Raw genomic sequence first — 20,824 nt, forward strand, 5'->3', positions numbered from 1 at the left:
GTTTAAACAAAATTCATTTAAATGCCGATTTTTATTAGTGGGAAAACATGAGGAAATACATAAACAGATTAAGCCAAAGTCTGAGACAGTTAACAAGCAAAAGGGGCATTTCTGATACCAGAAATATTTTTTTTATTTATACAGTTTCTTCTTGTGAATAACTTAATTCAAATGTTGAAATTATACCTCTCACTCACTAAATCTCCATCCAAAAGTTCCTGATAATGTAAACACACTACTTTAAAAATTGGGCCATTCCACCTGATTATTTTGTTTTGCTCCTGTAAATGCAATGGAAAGGCAGCAGCGGTGATATTGGCTCCAGGAAAAACCTCCTGGAACAGATACGCAGATGGGAACTTTAATCTTTACTGAGCCTCGGATGCACATGCCTGCCCTCTTGTGGGCAGAGAAGGAAAAGCAAGCAAAATAATCAGAGTTTCAATATCTGAAAATCAAGCAATGTAAATCTTAATTATTCTAAACCAAACCTACATTCATACATGAAACGCTCAAATACAAATACATCCTCCCAAACAATTATGAATATTAAAGTTTAGTAACTCAGTGATAAGGCCTTGCTGCCACTGTCAGTGACTCACAGGTGAAGTTCAGGCTGTGGAAATGGAGATGAAGTGTCGATGAATTTAGGGGAATTTGAGAGAATCTCAGTGTCTGTCTCTGTCCTCCTACTCAGCGATCAGTGCGGAGGCAGAGCGTTTATTCTATTCTGGTCCCTGAAATGTGAAGCCTTTTCTTCACTGCTCTCTCCAAGACCAGAGTGATTCATCCGCACTTGACTGCAGGCAGAAATGCAAGAAAAAATAAAAATATCCTTCAATGTTGAGCATAATTACACTTGATAGCTGACTTTCTCTGTAACACTTTGACTTAAACAATATTTTGTTTATTTAAGTTCTGTAAAACGTCTGATAGATAAAAATAGTTTCAGGCTCAGACCTGGTTATTTTAGTATAGATCTGTTTATGTTATAACAACTACACCTCCATTCATTCATGTGGAGGTGATGATTATCCACCTCCAACACTTCATTGTCTAACCCTTTTTCCCCAGAAATGTTGAATTCATTACTGCTTTCTGAACTGTATGGCTCAACAAAACAGGGTTGCAATCCTTCATCAGAACCACCGTCGGATGATGGCTATCGCTCCATGACGTCTTCCTCCAAAACTGCATTTACATTTTGACTTATCCTCATTACATCACAAGACTGCGCTGGCGTTTGACCCGATCACGACAGACGACAGACTGGCGACCTGTCCTCTCGCCCGAAACGTTCGCTGGAGATAGGCACAGCGGCCCTTCTGACCCCATTAGGGACAGTGGTGTTAGAAAATGGATGGATGGATGGATGGACGGACTATGGACAAAAATAGCGACACTTTTCATTGCCGTGGACTGTGCAGTAGTCTGTGAGAAATGTTTATCATTATAACCTTAAGTGTATGCAGAATGAAAGCAATCCATGTTTTTAAATCCAGTAGTTTTACTCAACTCTCTACTCAGTGGGGACCTTATCAAAGTTTATTTACCACATTCTTATCAAATCCTCCAAATGTTTTTGAGGAACTCAATAAAGTTTAACCTTATCTCTACAAATTAACATCTCTATATCAAAACAGAAGAAGCAGTTAAAAATAACAAAGATAGAAAAATGAAAGCAATAGATTTTGAAATAATGGGGGTTTAAAATTAAAAATGTCTCCAATCTGTTCTTGAAAGTAAACATGAGATTTGGTTTACTCTCACCTTCCTGGCCGTCACTCATTTAATGGCTGATAATAGCAATTTGTATAAATATAAATACATTTTATTAAGAAATATAATATAAATTGTGCAAAAAGTGACTGTAACAAAATAACAAAAAAGACAGCAAATGCATTTGTTCATCTTAAAAATAACATTTATTAAACTAAATCAAGAGCTAAATTACATTGAATTACAATGAATTAGATTTACTGCACAAAAATTGTAGCAATAACTTTTTAAAGATTTAGCTTAAACAATCTGGTTTGATCAGGAAGGACATTTATGAAGAATTATGAAAAGAAAAATCAAATAAAATGAAAAAATATCTGGGATTTTCTCTCCCTCCAAAATGTAAAGAAATTAATTTCACACCACTACATTATATAATTTTTTCAAAGTAGTTTATAAGACACAGATTTAAAACTGATTGTGTTGATTGCTATATGAACCTGAAAAAACAAACATCTGTTTTTATCAGATGCACTGCCTGGCCCAAAAAAAAAGTTGCCACCAAAAAATGGTCACACTCTAATATTTTGTTGGACTGCCTTTAGCTTTGATTACAACCCGCGTTCGCTGTGGCATTGTTTCAATAATCTTCTGCAGTGTCACAAGATTTATTTCCATCCAGTGTTACATTAATTTTTCACCAAGATCTTGCATTGATGATGGGAGAGTCTGACCACTGCGCAAAGCCCTCTCCAGCACATCCCAAAGATTCTCAATGGGGTTAAGGTCTGGACTCTGTGGTGGCCAATCCATGTGTAAAAAAGATGTCTCATGCTCCCTGAACCACTCTTTCACAATTTGAGCCCGATGAATCCTGGCATTGTCATCTTGGAATATGCCCGTTCCATTTGGGAAGAAAAAATCCATTGATGGAATAACCTGGTCATTCAGTATATTAAGGTAGTCAGCTGACCTCATTCTTTGGGCACACAATGTTGCTGAACCTAGACCTGACCAACTGCAGCAATCCCAGATCATAGCACTGCCCCCCCCAGGCTTGTACAATAGGAACTAGGCATGATGGGTGCATCACTTCACCTGCCTGTCTTCTTACCCTGATGCGCCCATCACTCTGGAACAGGGTAAATCTGAACTCATCAGACCACATGACCCTCTTCCATTCCTCCAGAGTCCAATCTTTATGCTCCCTAGCAAATTGAAGCCTTTTTTTCTGGTTAGCCTTACTGATTAGAGGTTTTCTTACAGCTACACAGCTGTTCAAACACAACCCCTTGAGTTCCCTTCGCATTGTGCGTGTGGAAATGCTTTTGCGTTCACAATTAAACATACTCCTGAGTTCTGCTGTTGTTTTTCTTTGATTTGATTTGACCAAACGTTTAAGTAATCGCCGACAACGAGCATTCAGGATTTTTTTCCGACCACATTTCTTCCTGGAAGACGATGGTTCCCCACCATCCTTCCAGTTTTTAATGATGCATTGGACAGTTCTTAACCCAATTCTAGTAGTTTATACAATCTCCTTAGATGTTTTCTCTGCTTGATGCATGCCAATGATTTGACCCTTCTTGAACAGACTAACGTCTTTTCCACGACCACAGGATGTGTCTTTTGCCATGGTTGTTTAAGAAATGAGGAGTTACTCATTGCATCAGCTGGGGTTAAATAACTTGTTGCCAGCTGAAAGATAATCGCCTATGCAGTAATTATCCAATAGGAGGCTTGTACTTATTTGCTTAGTTAAATCCAGGTGGCGACTTTTTTTTGGCCAGGCAGTGTATCTTATGGGAATCTCTTCATAGATTCCTAACCATAAAGTCTATGAACAAAAACTCTTCAAATTGTTTTATATGGATATGTATCTGAAAGTAAAACAGTTGAGTATAATATTAGAATTATTTTTACTTTTTTTAAGGCACTGGCAAATCTAAGCTGATATAGTTTATTTTTAAACAGGAACTCCATCTGTTTATACCTTCTGTGCACACATTTTTTTTAATTTGCTATATTATGTAGATGTTATTGGAATCATTAGGAGACATGGCTGTTTCTATGTGTTGGACTGTGTCTTGGCGTTTTTCTTTTTTTTTTTTTTAGATTGTTTCTTGTTCTGAATAAAGATTTTATTAAGAATGTTTAAAAAAAAAAAAAAAAAAAACATGGGCCACTTCCTTGTTTGAATTGTATAAATGCAATTGTCAGCAGAGCTACACAGTAGAGACACCTGCAAGCAGGAACAGTTCAAGATGAAGATTTCTGTGGCGACCTTTACTTTCTTTTTCCTCTATGCATGTGTGGCTGAAATCACAGCTCAGCCAACAGGAGACAGGGATAATGACACCATTCAGTCATTTGGTGACAAAGACCACGGCCAGAAAACCATTGAACAACTTTTTGTCATCCTAAGAGAGCTAGAAACCAAACTTAAAGACACCCAGACAGAGATGGAGGCCCTGAAGTCACAAGTTCAAGGTAAGAGCAGCAGATTTGGAGTTTCTTCTTTCAGAATTTTTACTAGATAGCCAATAAATTAACATTATAATGAACATTTATTTTCATGTTTCCTAAGGCAACAAGATAGCATTTGGAGCATCGATAAGTACAGGCGGAAATATTGGACCTTTTAATACCCACATCATACTGGTCTACAAAAAAGTTTTCTTCAATACAGGATCATTCAACCCAGGAACAGGTAAACCTCTCACAGTGATATATTTGATTATGCTTATCATTTAAATTAGTATTTACAAATACTGAGAGTTTGAATTATTTTGCTGTACTTGAAGAGGTAAAATAAATTATTGCTTTTCATGTACATTAGTGTAATTATGTTAGGTAGAACCTAAAATAAAAACAATAAATTACATTTGAGTTGCAGGAGATTCAAAATGGAAAAAAAATAAAAACAAATGGACAGGGAAAAACTGAAGCGGTTAAGAAAGTATGCTACACTAAAATTATTAACAATTTTAGCAATGCATACTAAAATGTTAGTATAACATACTAACAAAATAGAATCTGTGTGTGGTATGTGGAAAGTTACATGTGGTTTCATAATCTTTAAACAGATTAAGGATTATGATTGCATTTACAATACAAAAAGATGAAAACATAAGAACAATTTTAACTAAATCTTTTAAAATAGTATCCAATATTATATCATCATTACATTATAAAGTTAACTGAAAAGTTTTTTTTTATGAGGTTGGTCATACATCTTACTGCATAGTCTGGGTTCTGGTACATTGCACGGCCCAGTATTTTAACACTGAAAGCCAAAATCGCATTAACAATGTTTTAAACCTCACCATTTTGTCTTATTGAAAATAAGACCATTAAAACTTCTTGATTAGCCAAAAACTGACAAAGATCACCATAAACTTCACTTTGATCATTCACAGGTATTTTTACAGCTCCTGTCAAAGGAGTCTATTACTTCAGCTTCTCTGGACATAATATATCAACTCAATCAATGGGCCTGCAACTGATGAAGAATGGACAGCAGATGGTCACTGTCTACAACCATGCTGCTGGAAATCGTTATGAGACGGCAACCAATGGGATGACTCTGCAGCTTGAAGTTGGAGATCAGGTTTACATGAGACTGATACAAAACACCTGGATTTTTGACAATTTAAATGATCATAGTACTTTCATTGGTCATTTATTATTTCCTTTGTAAGGTTCCTGCAAAAAGAATAAAGCTAACTTGCACATGTAATAGATTTTATTTCAGTGATCATTTTTAGTGGTAATACTTACTGGTGGGGACAGAAATCAGGATAAAATTAGAAGCTTTGTGAGGTATATCTCAAATGTGGTGTTCTGATATATGTAATTAAAACAAATCTACAATCATATTCATATTTGACCAATTAAAATCCTAATAAAACACTATTTTTTTCATTGCACGAACTTGTTTCATTCTTTCAAAATCAGTTTGTGGTGAAGCTCCTCTAAGGTTTTTATTCAGTTTTAAACAAGGATGTGAAAACATAATTTTCTAAATTGCCCAAAAGCTATTAAAAAAGTCTTCAAAACATGAAAAACTCAAGAAAAAAACATTTGCACAGCATGGGTGACAAATGATTCAGAAACATAAAAAGCCTCTGTCAGTTTGATCAATATTATTTTTGTTTAATTATTACATTATGATATACAAATACAATTTGATTTGATTTATTAAGTCAACAACACAATTAAAGAAAAATGGAAAAAAAAATAAGGAAGCACACAAATAATATGAACTGATGATATGTAAATTAATCAGAGTTGCTCAGTCTTATTGAGGTCAGCCATAATCATAATGTTACTTTAGAAAAGCAATACTGAAGCAGATAGTTCTGACAGTGTAACAAAGTAACGGACAAATTGATGTATTAATTTAAAGATTCAATCACCAAAAGCTTTGAAAGACAGGAAAGAAAGGATCATCCACAGAATCATGTTTGATTTTTTGTTAAGGTGTTTTTGTTGCTAAATACTAATCATTACAGTCAGGATTAGATTTATTACCACATCAGTTGTTAGAAAAAGTTCATCTTTTTGATAGTAGGTTCAGAAAACAGCAAACATGCAGAAGAATTCATGAAACAAAGGTATAATCATAAAGCAAATGCAAATTGAAACGAAAACACAAAAATAACATGTCTATTTCTTCAGCTGCTTTGCATAAAACCTGCTGTCCTGTCAATAATCTAGTCTAGCAAACCTGCTGCAGCATATTTCATCTCTTAGCGTTCAGGCAGGGGTGTGTCTTCCTGGTGCTCAAACATCAGTTACGACAATCAGTTCAGTGGGTTATTTCCATAAATTGAGACTTTATTTCCTCTTCACATTCTTCTAATGCAACAAGATTCTGGCTTCCATCTGTTCCGTAACACCATCCTGTTACTTTTGAACCTTGTCAAATTATCTCTGTACACTACTTCTTCTCATAGATTTACATAATTATTATTTTTTTACTCAGGTCTGAACTTTCAAACCCATGAATATGTTTTGTTTTAAACCATTGCAGTGTAGCCTTGGCTTTATGTTTTGGGTCATTGTCCTGCTGGAAGGTGATCCTCTGCCACAGTCTCAAGTCACTGTCAGACTCCAGAAAGTTTTCTTCCAAGATTTTCCCGTATTTGGCTCCATCCACCTTCCCACCAACTCTGACCAGCTTCCCTGTCCCTGCTGAAGAGAAGCATCCTCAGAGCATAATGCTGCCACCACCATATTTAGGAGAGGGCATGATGATGTGCAGTGTTAGTTCTCCACCATACATAGCACTTTGCATTTTGGTGGAAAAGCTTTGCTTTTGCCAAGTCTCTATAAGGACTACACTTACGCAACGCACTAATAGGCTCAGATTCCCCCACCTGAGCTGTGGATCTCTGCAGAGTCTCCAGAGTCACCATGGGCCTCTGATTAGTGCTCTCCATGATTAAATCTTTTATGGCTAGGATTAGGGTTATGGGCTTTACCCTCTGCACTCCAGATAATTAATGTCACAAGGTGACAACATTTTAATAGACTTGTTCCATTTATCTGTTGTGATCACAGACAGGAATAACAGGACAGGCCAACTTTTCAACTTCATGTCTGCATAATGTATTTTTAGCACAGGTTTCTCCCTGTGTAATCTGATGATGCTTTGTTTTCAGCTCAAGAAGCAGCAATGGAATCCAGGTTAGTATGTTGTTCCCATAATTTGAGACTTTATTTCCTCTTCACATTCTTCTACTGCAACAAGACGTTGGTTTGCATATGTTAATACCACCTTTACTTGGCCACTGTTGAATCTTCTCAACTTGGTACAGAGCTAGTTCTTTTAGCGTTTATTGTAGAATTATATTATGTGGCATTATTTTTTGCTACTTATTTGGTGTTATGACAAGAATTATAAGGGTATCAGTTCTCAGGACCTAACAGTCTCGTGTCTGTTTTGTCTTACCGTAATGTATGAAAGACAGCCTCTACTGGCAAAAGTGAAAAATAATTGAATGAACCATCTGTTCAAGTAGTTGTGGATACATTGGTTTTTAAACTTACAGAGCAAACAATCGTATCTTTATGAGTCCTGCACACGAAAGTGTCAGCAATCATGCAGTTTATACTGATGTAGGATTAACTGTATTAGTTTTAAGGTGTAGCTGGTGGTCTGTTTTGTAATTGCCAGGTTAAAAAACTTTGTGTGTTCGATTAATTAAGGTGTGCAACTCACCTAATTTTAGTCTAGGCAATTTCTCACAATCATAAGATGACAGAATTGGTTTGTCTTCCGATTGGGAAACTACAATAATACAAATTTTAAACTGTTCTTCGCACAGTATCTGTGTTTTTTTTTCCCTTTATCATTAAAGGAATCAGTTTTATCACTTTGTAAGTTCAGACATATTTCACAAAATGTATTACAAATTACATGATTTAGATTTTATTTTTTAATGATAATGTTAAACACAAAAGGAAAAATAAAAATATTTGGTTTGTTTAAGCTGAACACAAGTAAGAAATTGAAATTGCTTCAGTTGTCAATTTTAGAGTAATATATTACAGTTTGTCAAAAAAAAAAAAAGATCAAGAATCTAAATTTGTCTCATATCTACAACCCTTGTTGACTCTTAGCTGCATAAGCCTGCCCTCTTGTGGACAAAGAAGAGAGATAAGGTCCAAAATGAAAAGAAAAGGCTGCAGTCTTCAAGGGTCAAATACCTTCTGACAGCAAATGATAACTGTTGTTTTAATATAAGCCCTGACATAAAAAAAAAATAATAATAATAAACTTTTCAGCTGTAGCCGTCATTCATTGAAAGGTCTAAGTCTACAAGTCCAGAGACTGAAAATATAGACGAGATGTTGATGCATGTAGGGGGAGCTGAGAACACCTCAGTGTCTGTCTGTGTTTCCTCCTACTCAGCGATCAGTGCGGAGGCAGAGCGTTTATTCTATTCTGAAATGTGAGGTCTTTTCTTCACTGCTCTCTCTAAGACCAGAGTGATTCATCCACATTCGTCTGCAGGCCGAAATGCAAGGGGAAAAACAACAGGAAAATACAAATCCCTCGATGTAATTTTAACTTTCTTACGAATGGATATACTTGTCATGTTTTAGTATTTGTGACAAAATAATCAAATGCACATATTGTCTTATCTGTCAGCTTTTTGCAGAGCAACCACAAAATAAATGGATAAAACCTCGAAAAGACTGTTTTTATTGTCTGACAAATTTCCTAATTTGCAATGATTTATCTTTTCCCTTTGTAGCATTCATGAGGTTGACCATTTCAGAGAATAAATCTGGTTGATGAATAATATTTAAACAGTTCCCAAGTCAAGGGGGTCAGCAAACTCTCCAATCCACAGTGACTTTTGCCTTAATTCATACTCAATTTTTGTTTCAGAGCTGCAAAACCTAAACTTAATAAAATAAGAATAAAAAAGAATAAATGAATATTTGTATGTTCAGCCAATCTTATTTCAAATGAAGATGGTGAGTGTGTACAACCGTTCTGATTTAGGACAAAGTCATCGGTGCATCAGAAACTGCCAGCAGATTTTCAAGCCAAAGTTAAAAGTGTCTGTGAGTTTCTTGAAAAGTCACAAAACACAAAGTGTCACCGGACCATATCATCAACATGGACGAGGTCCCCCTCATGTTTGACAGTTTCTAAATGAATGTGACTTTTAGTCTGGAGGGACTTATGACTCGGAACCAGATGAACTCATTTGGGGAGAAGAGAGAACAGCTGAGGAAGAGTGCATGCAGGGGTAAATTAGTAGATGTAAAACAGCTGAGAAGTGGAGGGCTGACAGACACAGAGAGAAGGTAAAAGATGAACAGAGCAGAAGTAAGGGAGCTCATAAGGTTAAATAAAGGGAAAAACCTGAACCTAACAAGAGCAGAAAAAAAACAAATCTAAGGAATCAAGTGCAATGCACAGGTGAAAAGAATAAACTGTCTGTGTTTATTCTTCTTCTTGTCCCCAATTACCATGTATGATTCACGCCAGAAAATGGAAACTTAGGTTATAAACATTGAATCTTTCTATTTATTGAGCTATCACTCCATTTGTCCAACTTTTGGCCCACTTCTTTCTACTTGTTACATGCTATCTGCTTCAGTATTTGTTTGGTTCTGTGCTGAAATACTAATGAACATGGCTGAGTGAGCAACTCTGATTAATATGCATTTTCCAATTTTACTGGTATGGCTCTTTTGTAATTCGGAATTATTAGTCATTCAAATGTTTCAAATACTTTTTATTTTTTATTTCTTCAAAAGAAAATGAAGAAATATTCTGTTTGTTTCATTCAAAACAATCAGAATAAAAGCATCAAATAGATTTCCTCCCAAAATTAGACAGGGTTTTTTTAAAAGACTTTGAGTATTTAATTTGAAAGCTAAACATTTAATTATTACCAATAATTTAATAGGTCAAGGATGATTCTGAATTGACTCAAACATGCATATATCACATTTTATCTCACATTTAAAACATACACAGATTAAGTTTTCTCTAAAATCTGCCTCCAGATAAAATTTAAGCATTACAACTGAAATCATCATTTTTTTTTTTGTCTTTACCTTGAGCATTTTGAGTTATTATAAAAATGTGATAATTGTTCACAACCTTTACAGAGGGAATAATAAATGGCCAATAAAGTTGCTATGATCACATCCATTATTGAAATCCAGGTGTTTTGAATAGTTTGTCACATTTAAGACACAATATAAATTGATTCTAATTTTGTTCTAAAATATGCCTCTAACAAGAAGTATTTTTACTAAACATTACTGAAAACGAACTCTAATTCACTTTTGCCCTTTTAGTTTTAATAAAAGATGTTAATCGTTCACAGCCCTTACAGAGGAAATAATAAATGACCAATGAAGGTACTATGATCATTTGAATTGTCATAAATCCAGGTGTTTTGCCTCAGTCTCATGTAAACCTGATCTCCAACTTCAAGCTGCAGAGTCATCCCATTGGTTGCTGTCTCATAACGATTTCCAGCAGCATGGTTGTAGACACTGACCATCTGCTGTCCGTTCTTCATCAGTCCCAGGCCCATTGATCGAGTTGATATATTATGTCCAGAGAAGCTGAAGTAATAGACTCCTCTGACAGGAGCTGTAAAAATACCTGTGGATGATCAAAGTAATGTTTATGGTGATCTTTTGTGATCTTTTGACTTAAAATCTCTGAACCCCATAAAAAAAACTGTATGTATTTAAGCAGAAGTCATGAAATGGTCTAACTGAAACTGAAAAGCTTTCTCTCGTTACTCTTTTATCAACAAGTAACCTAACTAGAGAGCACTTGATAATGCATTTTTCAATTGGTGGTGTACGTCATTTATGTCAACACATATGCAATGAAAGAAACATTTAAGTTTTATGCCTTAATGATGACATAATATCATATATTATTCTGAAAGTTCATAGTAAAAATGCCTCAACATTTTTACTTTTAATTTGATTTTTTAAAAAAAACCTTATGTTGTGAATGTGATCAGCTTTAATGTAGCATAGTAACTGTTGATCTTTTTCCCTTTTTCAACTCTATGTAGCTTTTGAAAAGAAATAACAGTGGCCTCTGTCAGAAAATTGTTCTTCTTCATAAAATTTTCAGATTTCTTTTCTTCCTCTGTTTTTAGCATAGTAACTTGATTTTTTTTGTAGACCTTCTATCTCTTTTTCCAGCTTTTATAAATGTATTTCTTTTCATACAAGGTTTTCTTCTACTAAAATGTATTTTACCTTTTGTAAAAGTTGTATCTTCAGCCTGATCTACATTTAGGTCCTCCTTAACATAATCCTACTATTTTACGTGACACACAATCTTATGTTAACCTCTTCAAGTACAAAACTAAATGTCAAACTCTCAACAATATTTGTACGCATTAATTGAATCCATAAGCACAGCAAAACATATTGCTATGATAAGTTTACCTGTTCCCGGGTTGAACGATCCTGTGTTCATGTAGATCTTTTTGTAGACCAGTATGGTTTCGGTATTAAAAGGTCCAATATTTTCACCTGCACTTATGGATGCGCCAAATGCTACTTTGTTGCCTTAAGAAGAAGCATAAAAACAAGTGTTCATTATAAAGTTTATTTAATCTTCACATGATAAAATGTACAAAAGTTAAAACTCCAAATTTGCAGTTCTTACCTTGAACGTGTGACTCCAGGACCTCAATCTTTCTCTGAGTGTCTCTAAGTTTGGTTTCTAGTTCTCTTAAGCTGACAAAAAGTTGGCAACAGTTTTTCTGGCTTTCAGCTACGGAACAGTCTTGGCCTCCAGGTGATTGAACAATGCCATCATCGCCGTCGCTGACCTCTTCTGGCTGAGCTGTGGTTTCAACCACATGCGAAAACAAGAAAAAGAAAGTTAGTGTGGCCACAGAAATCTTCATCTTGAACTATTTCTGTGTAGGTGTCTTTGCTGCATCAGTTCTCCTCACTTGTATATATACACACAAGGTAAACAAGGAAGTGCCCTAGTTTCTTTGCTTCTTCCTAGTCAAAGGCTTCTTAAGTTAAACTTTTCCAACTCTTGCAAAATTTTATTAATTTACTCTCCTTCATAGATGCACTATGATATCCCTTGTTACATATTTCTAAATCTTCCGATACTGCGATTGATTTCTTTGATAATTTGGAGTAAAAATGATCTTTTTGTCATAAGTCAATTGACATTTTATGCAAAGGACAGTATGTTTTTCTCATTCAATGATCTTAAATAGTAATGTAGCTCATGACAAAAAGAAATTAAGTTGGGCCAGAGAAGGACCTCACAAAGTTCATCCTCCACATCCAATGAAGTCAACTGAGGTAGTTCAGACATTAAGAATGCCTTCTGGGTTCCTATCTTTGGTGATTTCCAGACAAATCCCATCAGAGTGGAGACCCTCTGGCAAACGGAGGCAAAGATCTTGGGATCCTCCAGAGTGAACTGGAGATTACTACCATGAAGAGGAATGTCTGGGCCTCCTGAACTTGTTTCTCCATGAACAGGAAGTCACCAAGTTCTATTCCTCTATTCAACTAAAATATCATCTAAAGGATGTAGGACATCGGCCCTTGAGGACTGGAGTTTGACACCCCTGATACCATGCATACAAGTGGTCTAGTTTGTATAAACTGGGCCACTCCTAGCTTATATGAACTAGGCCACTAGTTCTACATACTAGTCATACTAGTGATGTAGTTTTATAAACCATAAAACCTTAATTTTATGGTTTATAAACTATAAAACTAGGCCACTATAAAACTAGTGGCCTAGTTTTATAAACTAGGTCACTTTCTAGTTTGTAAAAACTAGGAAATTTTTACAAACTTCCAAGTTTGAAAACTTCAGGTTAACTAAGAAACCTGATTAAAGGTTTCTTAGTTAAACTATTCCAATTCTTGGACACTTCATGTAAACTTTGATTTTATTGATTTACAGTGGTGTTAAAAATTGTTTGCTCCCATTCCTGATTTTTTTTTCATATTTGTCACACTTCAGTGTTTCAAATGACAAATTTATTTAAATATTAACCAAAGACAAGTCATTTTCCTGCCGAAATGTTGCAAACCAATAAAGCATGTTTTATGTATATATATATATATATATATATATATATATATATATATATATATATATATATATATATATATATATATATATATATATATATATACACACCGTTCAAAAGTTTGGGGTCACATTGAAATGTCACTAAAAGCACTGTACTTTTCAATGAAAATAACTCTAAACCAGTTCTAACTTTAAAGAAATACACTCTATACATTGCTAATGTGGTAAATGAATATTCTAGCTAAAAATGGCTGGTTTTTGGTGCAATATCTACATAGGTGTATAGAGGCCCATTTCCAGCAGAAGACTTTGTTCTCTCCTGCATGTGATTTTGTGGTTTGACAGTAATTTTTGGAAGTGGTTTAGAGACGGATTACATCATCTCACTGAGTTTCATGGTTTCTCTCTGTCTGTGCAAACAGCTCATGGTTAACCAGACTTATTGTAAATTACCACCACATGATCCAGTTGTCGTCGCTGCTCAGTTCTGATCACATGGACTATCTGTGGGCACTTCACTCAAATGTGTGAAATCTTTTCATATCTCAATGTCCTTTCATTTCCGTCTGAATCAAATATTTGTTCTCAAACTGAAAACGACTGCAGGACACATTTGTCAGAACAATAGTGAGATCACATCCTGTGTCGCGTTGATCCAAGGGAGGACAGGCTGTGACAGTGCATGATAGAGAAGAACCGTTTATCTGTTTCAACATTTTGAAGATCTGAGGTGCATTTACACAGGAAGTGCCCTAACATCCACCCTTCCTTTCCTCTGTGTGCTTCAAAGCATAACATATTAGCAAGCTGTGGCTGATGGGTTTGCAGGCAGTGAAATGCTGATATGGCACAGATCGCAGGCAGGGCGACTCTATATGTTCAAAATGTAAATGCTGCAAAGAATAAACTGAATGGAAATGTGCTTTTAGCCCTAATGTTCTGCTTCATATTCTACTGTAAGCAAAAAATGGTATTGGATTTCAGGCATATCTCCAGCTACTAGGGTAGACAAATGCACTTAAAAATACGTATGTTTTAAAAAGGCGAAGATTCAAACCTGATGCAAGAGTTTTTCTTCCATGAGTAAGAAAACTAGGACTTGTGCTTGTTGTGCAATTTAGCAAGCCTGTGTTTCCAACTAAGGCAAGTGTCACAACTTGTTTTTGCTGTGGAGAAGTACATTGTGTCAGGCACTGTTTTTGTGAGACTGCATAAATCTAAACAATAAGAAGAAGTAAAATAGCAAATTGACAGCTCGAGATAGGTATTACGTAATGCCACACAATGCATAGAACACAGACAGAACTTCCTCAGATCATTTTTATAACTAAAATGAGAAGCTGACTCCACCACTTTCTCTGGTAATGCCAAAGAATAATTTGTTATCAGTGCTGGTGGTTAACGTGAGACAGTCTATAGCCAGTAGAAAATCATTTCTTTAGTATTACGTTTCTGTCAGAGCTTCACAGGAAGAATGCAACTGATTTAAAAGGGTAAAAGAAAACAATTACATTTTCCCCCCCTTACCTCTTTAACTTAAACAAGTTACCTGAGTGAAGGAAAATCTATATAGACCTGACATTTTTAACATGTGCCTCCCTAAATATTATCAAGATCAACAGATTGTGTTAAGATGTCTGTTGATGACATAGTGAGAATCTGTTGACAAGACAACATGATCGTTTGTGGAAGAGTGGCAAGAAAAAAAGACATTGTTGGAAAAAAAGTTTAAAGTTTGACACAAGTCATGTAGTGGTCTCTGAAGATCTAAAGAGGAAAGTGCACTGGTCAAATGGTCATTCTCAATGCACAGCTCCCATTGTGACAATGGAGGTGGCAGCATCGTGAGCTAGTGCCACGATGCTTATCTCATTTTTTAGAACGGTTCAGTCAAAGTCCAGATCTAAATTCAACTAAAAATATGCAGCAAAACTCAAAAATTACATTTCTTGCATAGTTACTCTACATTCAGTCTGATTAAGCTTGAACTGTTCTGCAACATGGACTGAATTTTCAGTTTCTAGATGAGCAATCCTGATAGAGACAGTCCCCAATAGTATGTCTCTAGACTTTGTAAAATCACGACCATGAAATGTGTTTCTACAAAGCTTGGGCAGCCCTGCAGCTGGAGGGACACTTGTAGCAGCAGCTAACTGCGCTAGCCGAGGGACGACTGGTTGGAGCGCCGCTCAGCAGCATGAACGGCTGGCTGAACTTGGCTCAGGGCATAAAAAGCCCTCTCTGTTCCCCGCTTCCCAGCCAAGAAAACATATGGTGGGGAGAAGGGCAGGCAGCTCTGACAGGGAATCAAAGGCACTAACCAAACAAGTGGACAAAGATGTTTTTTAAAACATGCTGGATGTCATCCTGACCTGAATCTAACCAGTGGCGAAAAGCCTGTTCATCTACTCAATGTAAATAAAGCGAAAAAATAGTTCAGCTGTGACCATGAATCTTCATTTTCGCTTTCTTAAAGCTTAACAGACTGAACCGGGACAAAATATAGACGGTTCTTTAAAAGCATTATTTCAAACATTTGTATCAAGAAGTTAATATGAACAATCTGTAAAAGAAAAAAAAATGCTTCAAGTAAATATTTCCATACCAGTGGGCAAGTTTTAAACTATTTTATAAAATTAACAAGTGGCCAAACAGCATCCTGCATCAATTGGGCTTAACCTGGCCGATTTTTCTTTGTCATTTTTAATTAAATATTTAATTTAAATATTGAAAATTTGCCACAGCTGCTTTGACCAGCATATAAGTTTGAAATCCAACAGCAAATAAAGGAACAATAAGATGAGATCAGAGCATTATGCTCCTCAACTAGCTATAATAAAATCAATGCTTCAATTTGTTGATGATTTTATAAGCTGCAAATGGTACAACTACTTGTAATGAGAAATAAACAAATTTTTTGTTGTCTATATAGAGGATAGCAGGAAGTTCTCCCCTTTTGGGGATCAATTGAAAAATACTGATCAAATTCATCTACATTTTGACATTTTTTATTGTTAAATGTGATAACTATTGTGACCTGCTTCGTTTAATATTTTTTTTAAAGTATGGAGCACAAAATGTTTAAAAGGGTTCCAAAGGTAGCCTCATTCACTTCATATTGGAAATTTGCTGTTTTTTTTTTTTTTTAAGTATTTAGAAAAGTAGTATTGTGTAAACACCTGAAATTACAGCACAAATCTGTTAAAGGAGCCGAATTGATGAAGAGCATAATATGCAGATGGGAGTGTGACCAAAGACCTGCAACTGGATCACAGGAGTGTCAGCATTTCATGACACAGGTGTCAACCTGCAGTCCTCGAGGGCCAGGTGTCCTGCAACATTCAGATGAGTCTCTGCCTCAACTGATCTGCACCACATAATTAGATCATTAGCAGGACTCATTACCTGCGTGTGAAAGCAACTCGGCCGTGCCATTCAGGTGCGCTGGGGTCGGGATGCATCCAAAGGTCGGAGAACGGCAGCCCCTCGAGGAACGACGCTGGGCGGGACACGGTTAAATGAGGCGAGACACACACACACCACACACTGTTACGTAAAATGTGTTCTGTATTCCAAGTCTCTCAAACCGACAGGTGGATGGCCAGAAAATATCAGCCAAAAGCAGAAATACAATTACAGTAAGTCAAAAATGTCACTTTTTTTTTGTTTAGAAAAAAAAAAAAAAGAAATCTACATCATAGATACAAACATGGCTTGCCATTCACTGAACCGAGATCCCAGCAGGTTATCCCGCTTGTTCTTTACGGACTAGTACCTCTGGAAACCGCCTGAATTTGATGTCTGCTTACAAGCTCAGCATCCAGGCTGCAAAATAGCTTTCTTTTCATTATTATTATTATTATTATTATTTCACTTAGACACCGAATAAAAACCAGAGTGCAGGTTAAAAACCTGTTTTAAAAAGAAAAAAAAAACAGTTCTGATTGCCATTAAGACGCACTGCAGAGGAAGTAAGGGCTCATCAGTTGGCACAGTCACAGGAGTTTTTTTGTTTTGTTTTGTTTTTTTTAAAGCAGGGAAGGCACTTGACATGGGGTCGCAGTGTTTCCCCCATGCAGCGACAGAAATGCACCAAGGTCCTTGTTTGTGCACACCGAGGAGGAACACAGTCAGCTGGGTGCAAGTTTCAGATAAGAAAATAACAAATCACCAAACCTGCTGACGAGCTAAAGGAGGAGGGAGAAAGAAAAAAAACAAAAAAAACAAGAATGTATTGGCTTGACTCGACTTCAGATGTGGTGTCTGAGTGGGCGGTGGGTCTGCGCCTCTTGTGTTCAACTTGACAGTTCGTGTTGGAGCGAGCCGTGCAAGGCTGGAGTGGTGACTTTTTAAAATTCTTTCCGAGCTCTCTTAAGCAAAATAAAAAATGTAAAAAAAAAAAAAAAAGGAAGAAAAGGCGAGCAATCTCTGCTTCTCTACGGAGGGAGATCTGGCATAAGTCAACCCATCGTCACCATCACCATTAATCTCCAAGACAGAAGAACCCGGCCCAGAAAAAAATAACAGTACAGCTGAGAAGAAAAAAAACAAAAAAACAGGAGAGGATTATGAGAGAGAGAAAAAAAACAGGCCTGAAAACACATGACTCTTAGGTTTCACAATTAGACATTCCCACCGAGGCACATTTTCCAGAGAAGTGTCAAATACAAAGCTAGAAAAGAAAAACAACAAAACAAAAAAGTCCCAAAACATTCAAGTACTTTTGTCATGTAAACACTTTCCAGACTATGATACATAATAGACTGTTGTCGATTTTTTTTTTGTTCTTGTGCAACAATAAGACAACAGTGTGAGGAGTTAGGAAACTTTTAGAAAAAAAAAAAGAAAGAAAGAAGAAAGCCTGCAGGTCAACTTTTTTTTTTGAAGCTCTCAGCTCAGCCCCAGGTTTCTGCGCGACTCTGCGGCTCCTTCAGAGCAGGACGCACGAGCAGCACTGGTGGCCTCTCCTGGGAACGCTGGAGTAGTTCATCTGTCTCACGATCTCCGCGAACAGCTCGTCCACCGAGATTTTATTTTTGGCCGAGGTCTCCATGAAGGGGCAGCTCCAGTCCTGGGCCAGCGCCTTGCCTTCCCCGGAAGACACCTCCCGCTCCCCCTCCAGGTCCACCTTGTTCCCCACCAGGATCATGGGCACCCTCTCGTACCGCTTCACCCGGATGATCTGGTCCCTCATGGGCTTGATGTCCTGGAAGCTCTGCTGGTTCACCAGGCTGTAGACCAGGATGAAGCCCTGGCCGTTCTTGATGTACAGGTCCCGCATGGAGGCGAACTGCTCGGTCCCGGCCGTGTCCAGGATCTCCAGCACCGACGGGGACGAGTCCACCTCGATCTCCTTCCGGTAGAAATCCTCGATCGTGGGGTCGTACTTCTCGATGAAGGAGCCCGTCACGAATTGGACCGTCAGCGCCGATTTACCGACTCCGCCCGAGCCCAGAACGACCACTTTGTACTCCCTCATGGTTAAAGGAGGGGAGGGGGGCAGACGGGGGAGAAGAGGAAAACCAAGACACCTCCTTTTTTTTTCCCCCTCGGCGAAGCCTCCTCTCGCTCCCTCGGTCTGTCTCGCTCACCAGCCCCGATGTTTTCGAATCGAGCAGGCTGCGAAGGCTGCGAAGGCTGCGGCTGCGAAGGCTGCTCCCCTCGTCGCTTGGGTGGCCGTCGAAATCGCACGCCGGCGAATCCTGCGAGGCTGTGGCAGCGCGGTGAGGGCCGCTGGGGAGCCGATCCGAGGAGAGCGACCGTCCCTGGACATCAGCGTGGGGAATTAAAGCGCATTTTGACTGCGCCGTGTTGTGCAACGGTGCGGGGAAAAAGTGTGATCGCGTCTCTGTTCTTGCATGGCGTTTCCTGCCCACATCCTCAGCACGTCAAAAAAAAAAAAAAAAAATGCCGAGGCTCAGTTCCGTTTTCTTAAAGGAGCCGTCACCCGGGCACCCTGTTCCTTCCTCCCTTCCTTCAGCCGCAGCAGCGGGTCTGATGGTCGGACAGTCTAAGCCCACCACGCATTTGACGCGTGGGAACTAATGAGGCCTGTCAGTCATTTAGTCGATAATCAATTTCGAATGTCTGGTTCCGCGTGGCGAGAACTCGGCTCAAAAGTCTTCGTCCACGCCGCATGTAGATGTAAATTGAAGATGTTTTTGTATTCTAAAAAGTTTTTGTTTCTGAGACGGGAAGAGGCAGCCGCTTCTACAAGACAACTAAACAACGACAAAGCAACAGCAGTCTGATTTTTTGGCATGTCAAACTTCACTCAATTATCGATGGTAAAGTCGTTATTAGGTTGAAAGGTCACCTTGCCATCACCCTGATTATCAGCTCCCTTTATATGCTCTTTATCAGATTCAAGTGTGAGAGTAGTTCACTAGATGGAAGAAACATGTTGGTGAAAATGAAAATGTTATTTTAAATTTAAATTGGACATGTGCATGGATCATGTCCAATTTGAAACAGTGCTTGTTATTGTTCATAAACAATACTGATATCATTTGAACGATCTATCAGTAAATGACATCAAATCCAGCTTGATATATCTACAAAACAGTATTTCTCTAAACTTTTATGCTCTCAGCCACTTAGAATTACTAAAATTATTTCTATTTATTAAATCCCAAGATAATTTCAGTTTCTTGTCTTTTCTTTTTGAGAATTTCTTTAGCATATTTGAGTTTACAGACATTTGATTAGTATTTGGTAGAGGTTGGAAAATCCATTCATGCCCAAGCTTTTAGCTTCCAGGCTGATGAAATTTAGCCTTAATATTTCCACATAATGTATTTTTCTTATGCAGTCATTTCTCAAGAAGAGCCTCTATATTACATGGTTGCTGGTATCTCCAGACATTGAGATACTTTGTATCTGACTGCATCTGTAAATCCTAATCTGACATTTTCTTTTGCTTTTGAAATAAGGATGTTTTCCTCGCTGAGTAGTCTTTTAACCCACCTCAGAAAAAAAAAAAAAAAAATCAGTCGAGAATAACGTTTTCTTAATACCTTCACGCTAATTTATCACCGAAAACATTTTAATCTTCAAGACACAGAACCCTTTTCTTTCCTGATCAACGTCATGGCTTGACGTTTCCATGGTCCCAATACTTCCCTATAATTTTTTCAACAGATGAAGGCAAGTCCTTCATGCATCTGGAAATTGGACCCAACCAATTTTACTTCATTTTGAGTGAATTTTTTTTAATAGATTTTTACATAATAACACACAAGAAACCTGCATGCCTGAGGTCATCAGGTCAGCCTCCGTTTAACAGATGTTGTCAAGTTAAACTGTCAGAAGCTTGTAAAGCTATGACACCAAGCCAAGCTTTCTTAAATGACTATACTACATATAGTAATACTGGTGTAAACGTAAGTTCAAAAACATTATTGAACAATATGTATTTTATATTCACTCTTATTATTCTGTGAATTACTAAAATCCAGATATCTTTGATAATCCTAACTGACCTAAAATAAAGGTTTAAACTAAGTTAATAATCAGAGT

At 37.2% G+C, this 20,824-nt stretch overlaps 3 protein-coding genes across 3 annotated transcripts; 1 reads left to right on the plus strand and 2 right to left on the minus strand.

Moving 5' to 3' along the window:
- The first annotated feature begins 3,950 nt into the window (after positions 1-3,950).
- Positions 3,951-5,648, plus strand: LOC129362082 (complement C1q-like protein 2). Its single transcript, XM_055033419.1, has 3 exons — positions 3,951-4,209; positions 4,307-4,429; positions 5,139-5,648. Exons 1-3 carry the CDS (start codon positions 3,984-3,986, stop codon positions 5,417-5,419), a joined length of 630 nt encoding a protein of 209 aa, XP_054889394.1. The 5' UTR covers positions 3,951-3,983; the 3' UTR covers positions 5,420-5,648.
- A 4,735-nt stretch (positions 5,649-10,383) lies between these two features.
- LOC129362276 (cerebellin-4-like) lies at positions 10,384-12,140 on the minus strand. The gene is made up of 3 exons (XM_055033726.1): positions 11,897-12,140; positions 11,674-11,796; positions 10,384-10,864 (listed from the first exon to the last, which is right to left on the minus strand). Exons 1-3 carry the CDS (start codon positions 12,138-12,140, stop codon positions 10,584-10,586), a joined length of 648 nt encoding a protein of 215 aa, XP_054889701.1. The 3' UTR covers positions 10,384-10,583.
- A 4,710-nt stretch (positions 12,141-16,850) lies between these two features.
- LOC129362242 (ras-related protein Rap-2b-like) lies at positions 16,851-19,208 on the minus strand. Its single transcript, XM_055033680.1, has one exon. It carries the CDS (start codon positions 18,783-18,785, stop codon positions 18,237-18,239), a length of 549 nt encoding a protein of 182 aa, XP_054889655.1. The 5' UTR covers positions 18,786-19,208; the 3' UTR covers positions 16,851-18,236.
- Positions 19,209-20,824: the final 1,616 nt, after the last annotated feature.

The sequence above is a fragment of the Poeciliopsis prolifica genome, unplaced genomic scaffold, assembly GCF_027474105.1.
Source record: "Poeciliopsis prolifica strain line A6 unplaced genomic scaffold, Auburn_PproV2 SCAFFOLD008, whole genome shotgun sequence".
NCBI lineage: Eukaryota > Metazoa > Chordata > Actinopteri > Cyprinodontiformes > Poeciliidae > Poeciliopsis > Poeciliopsis prolifica.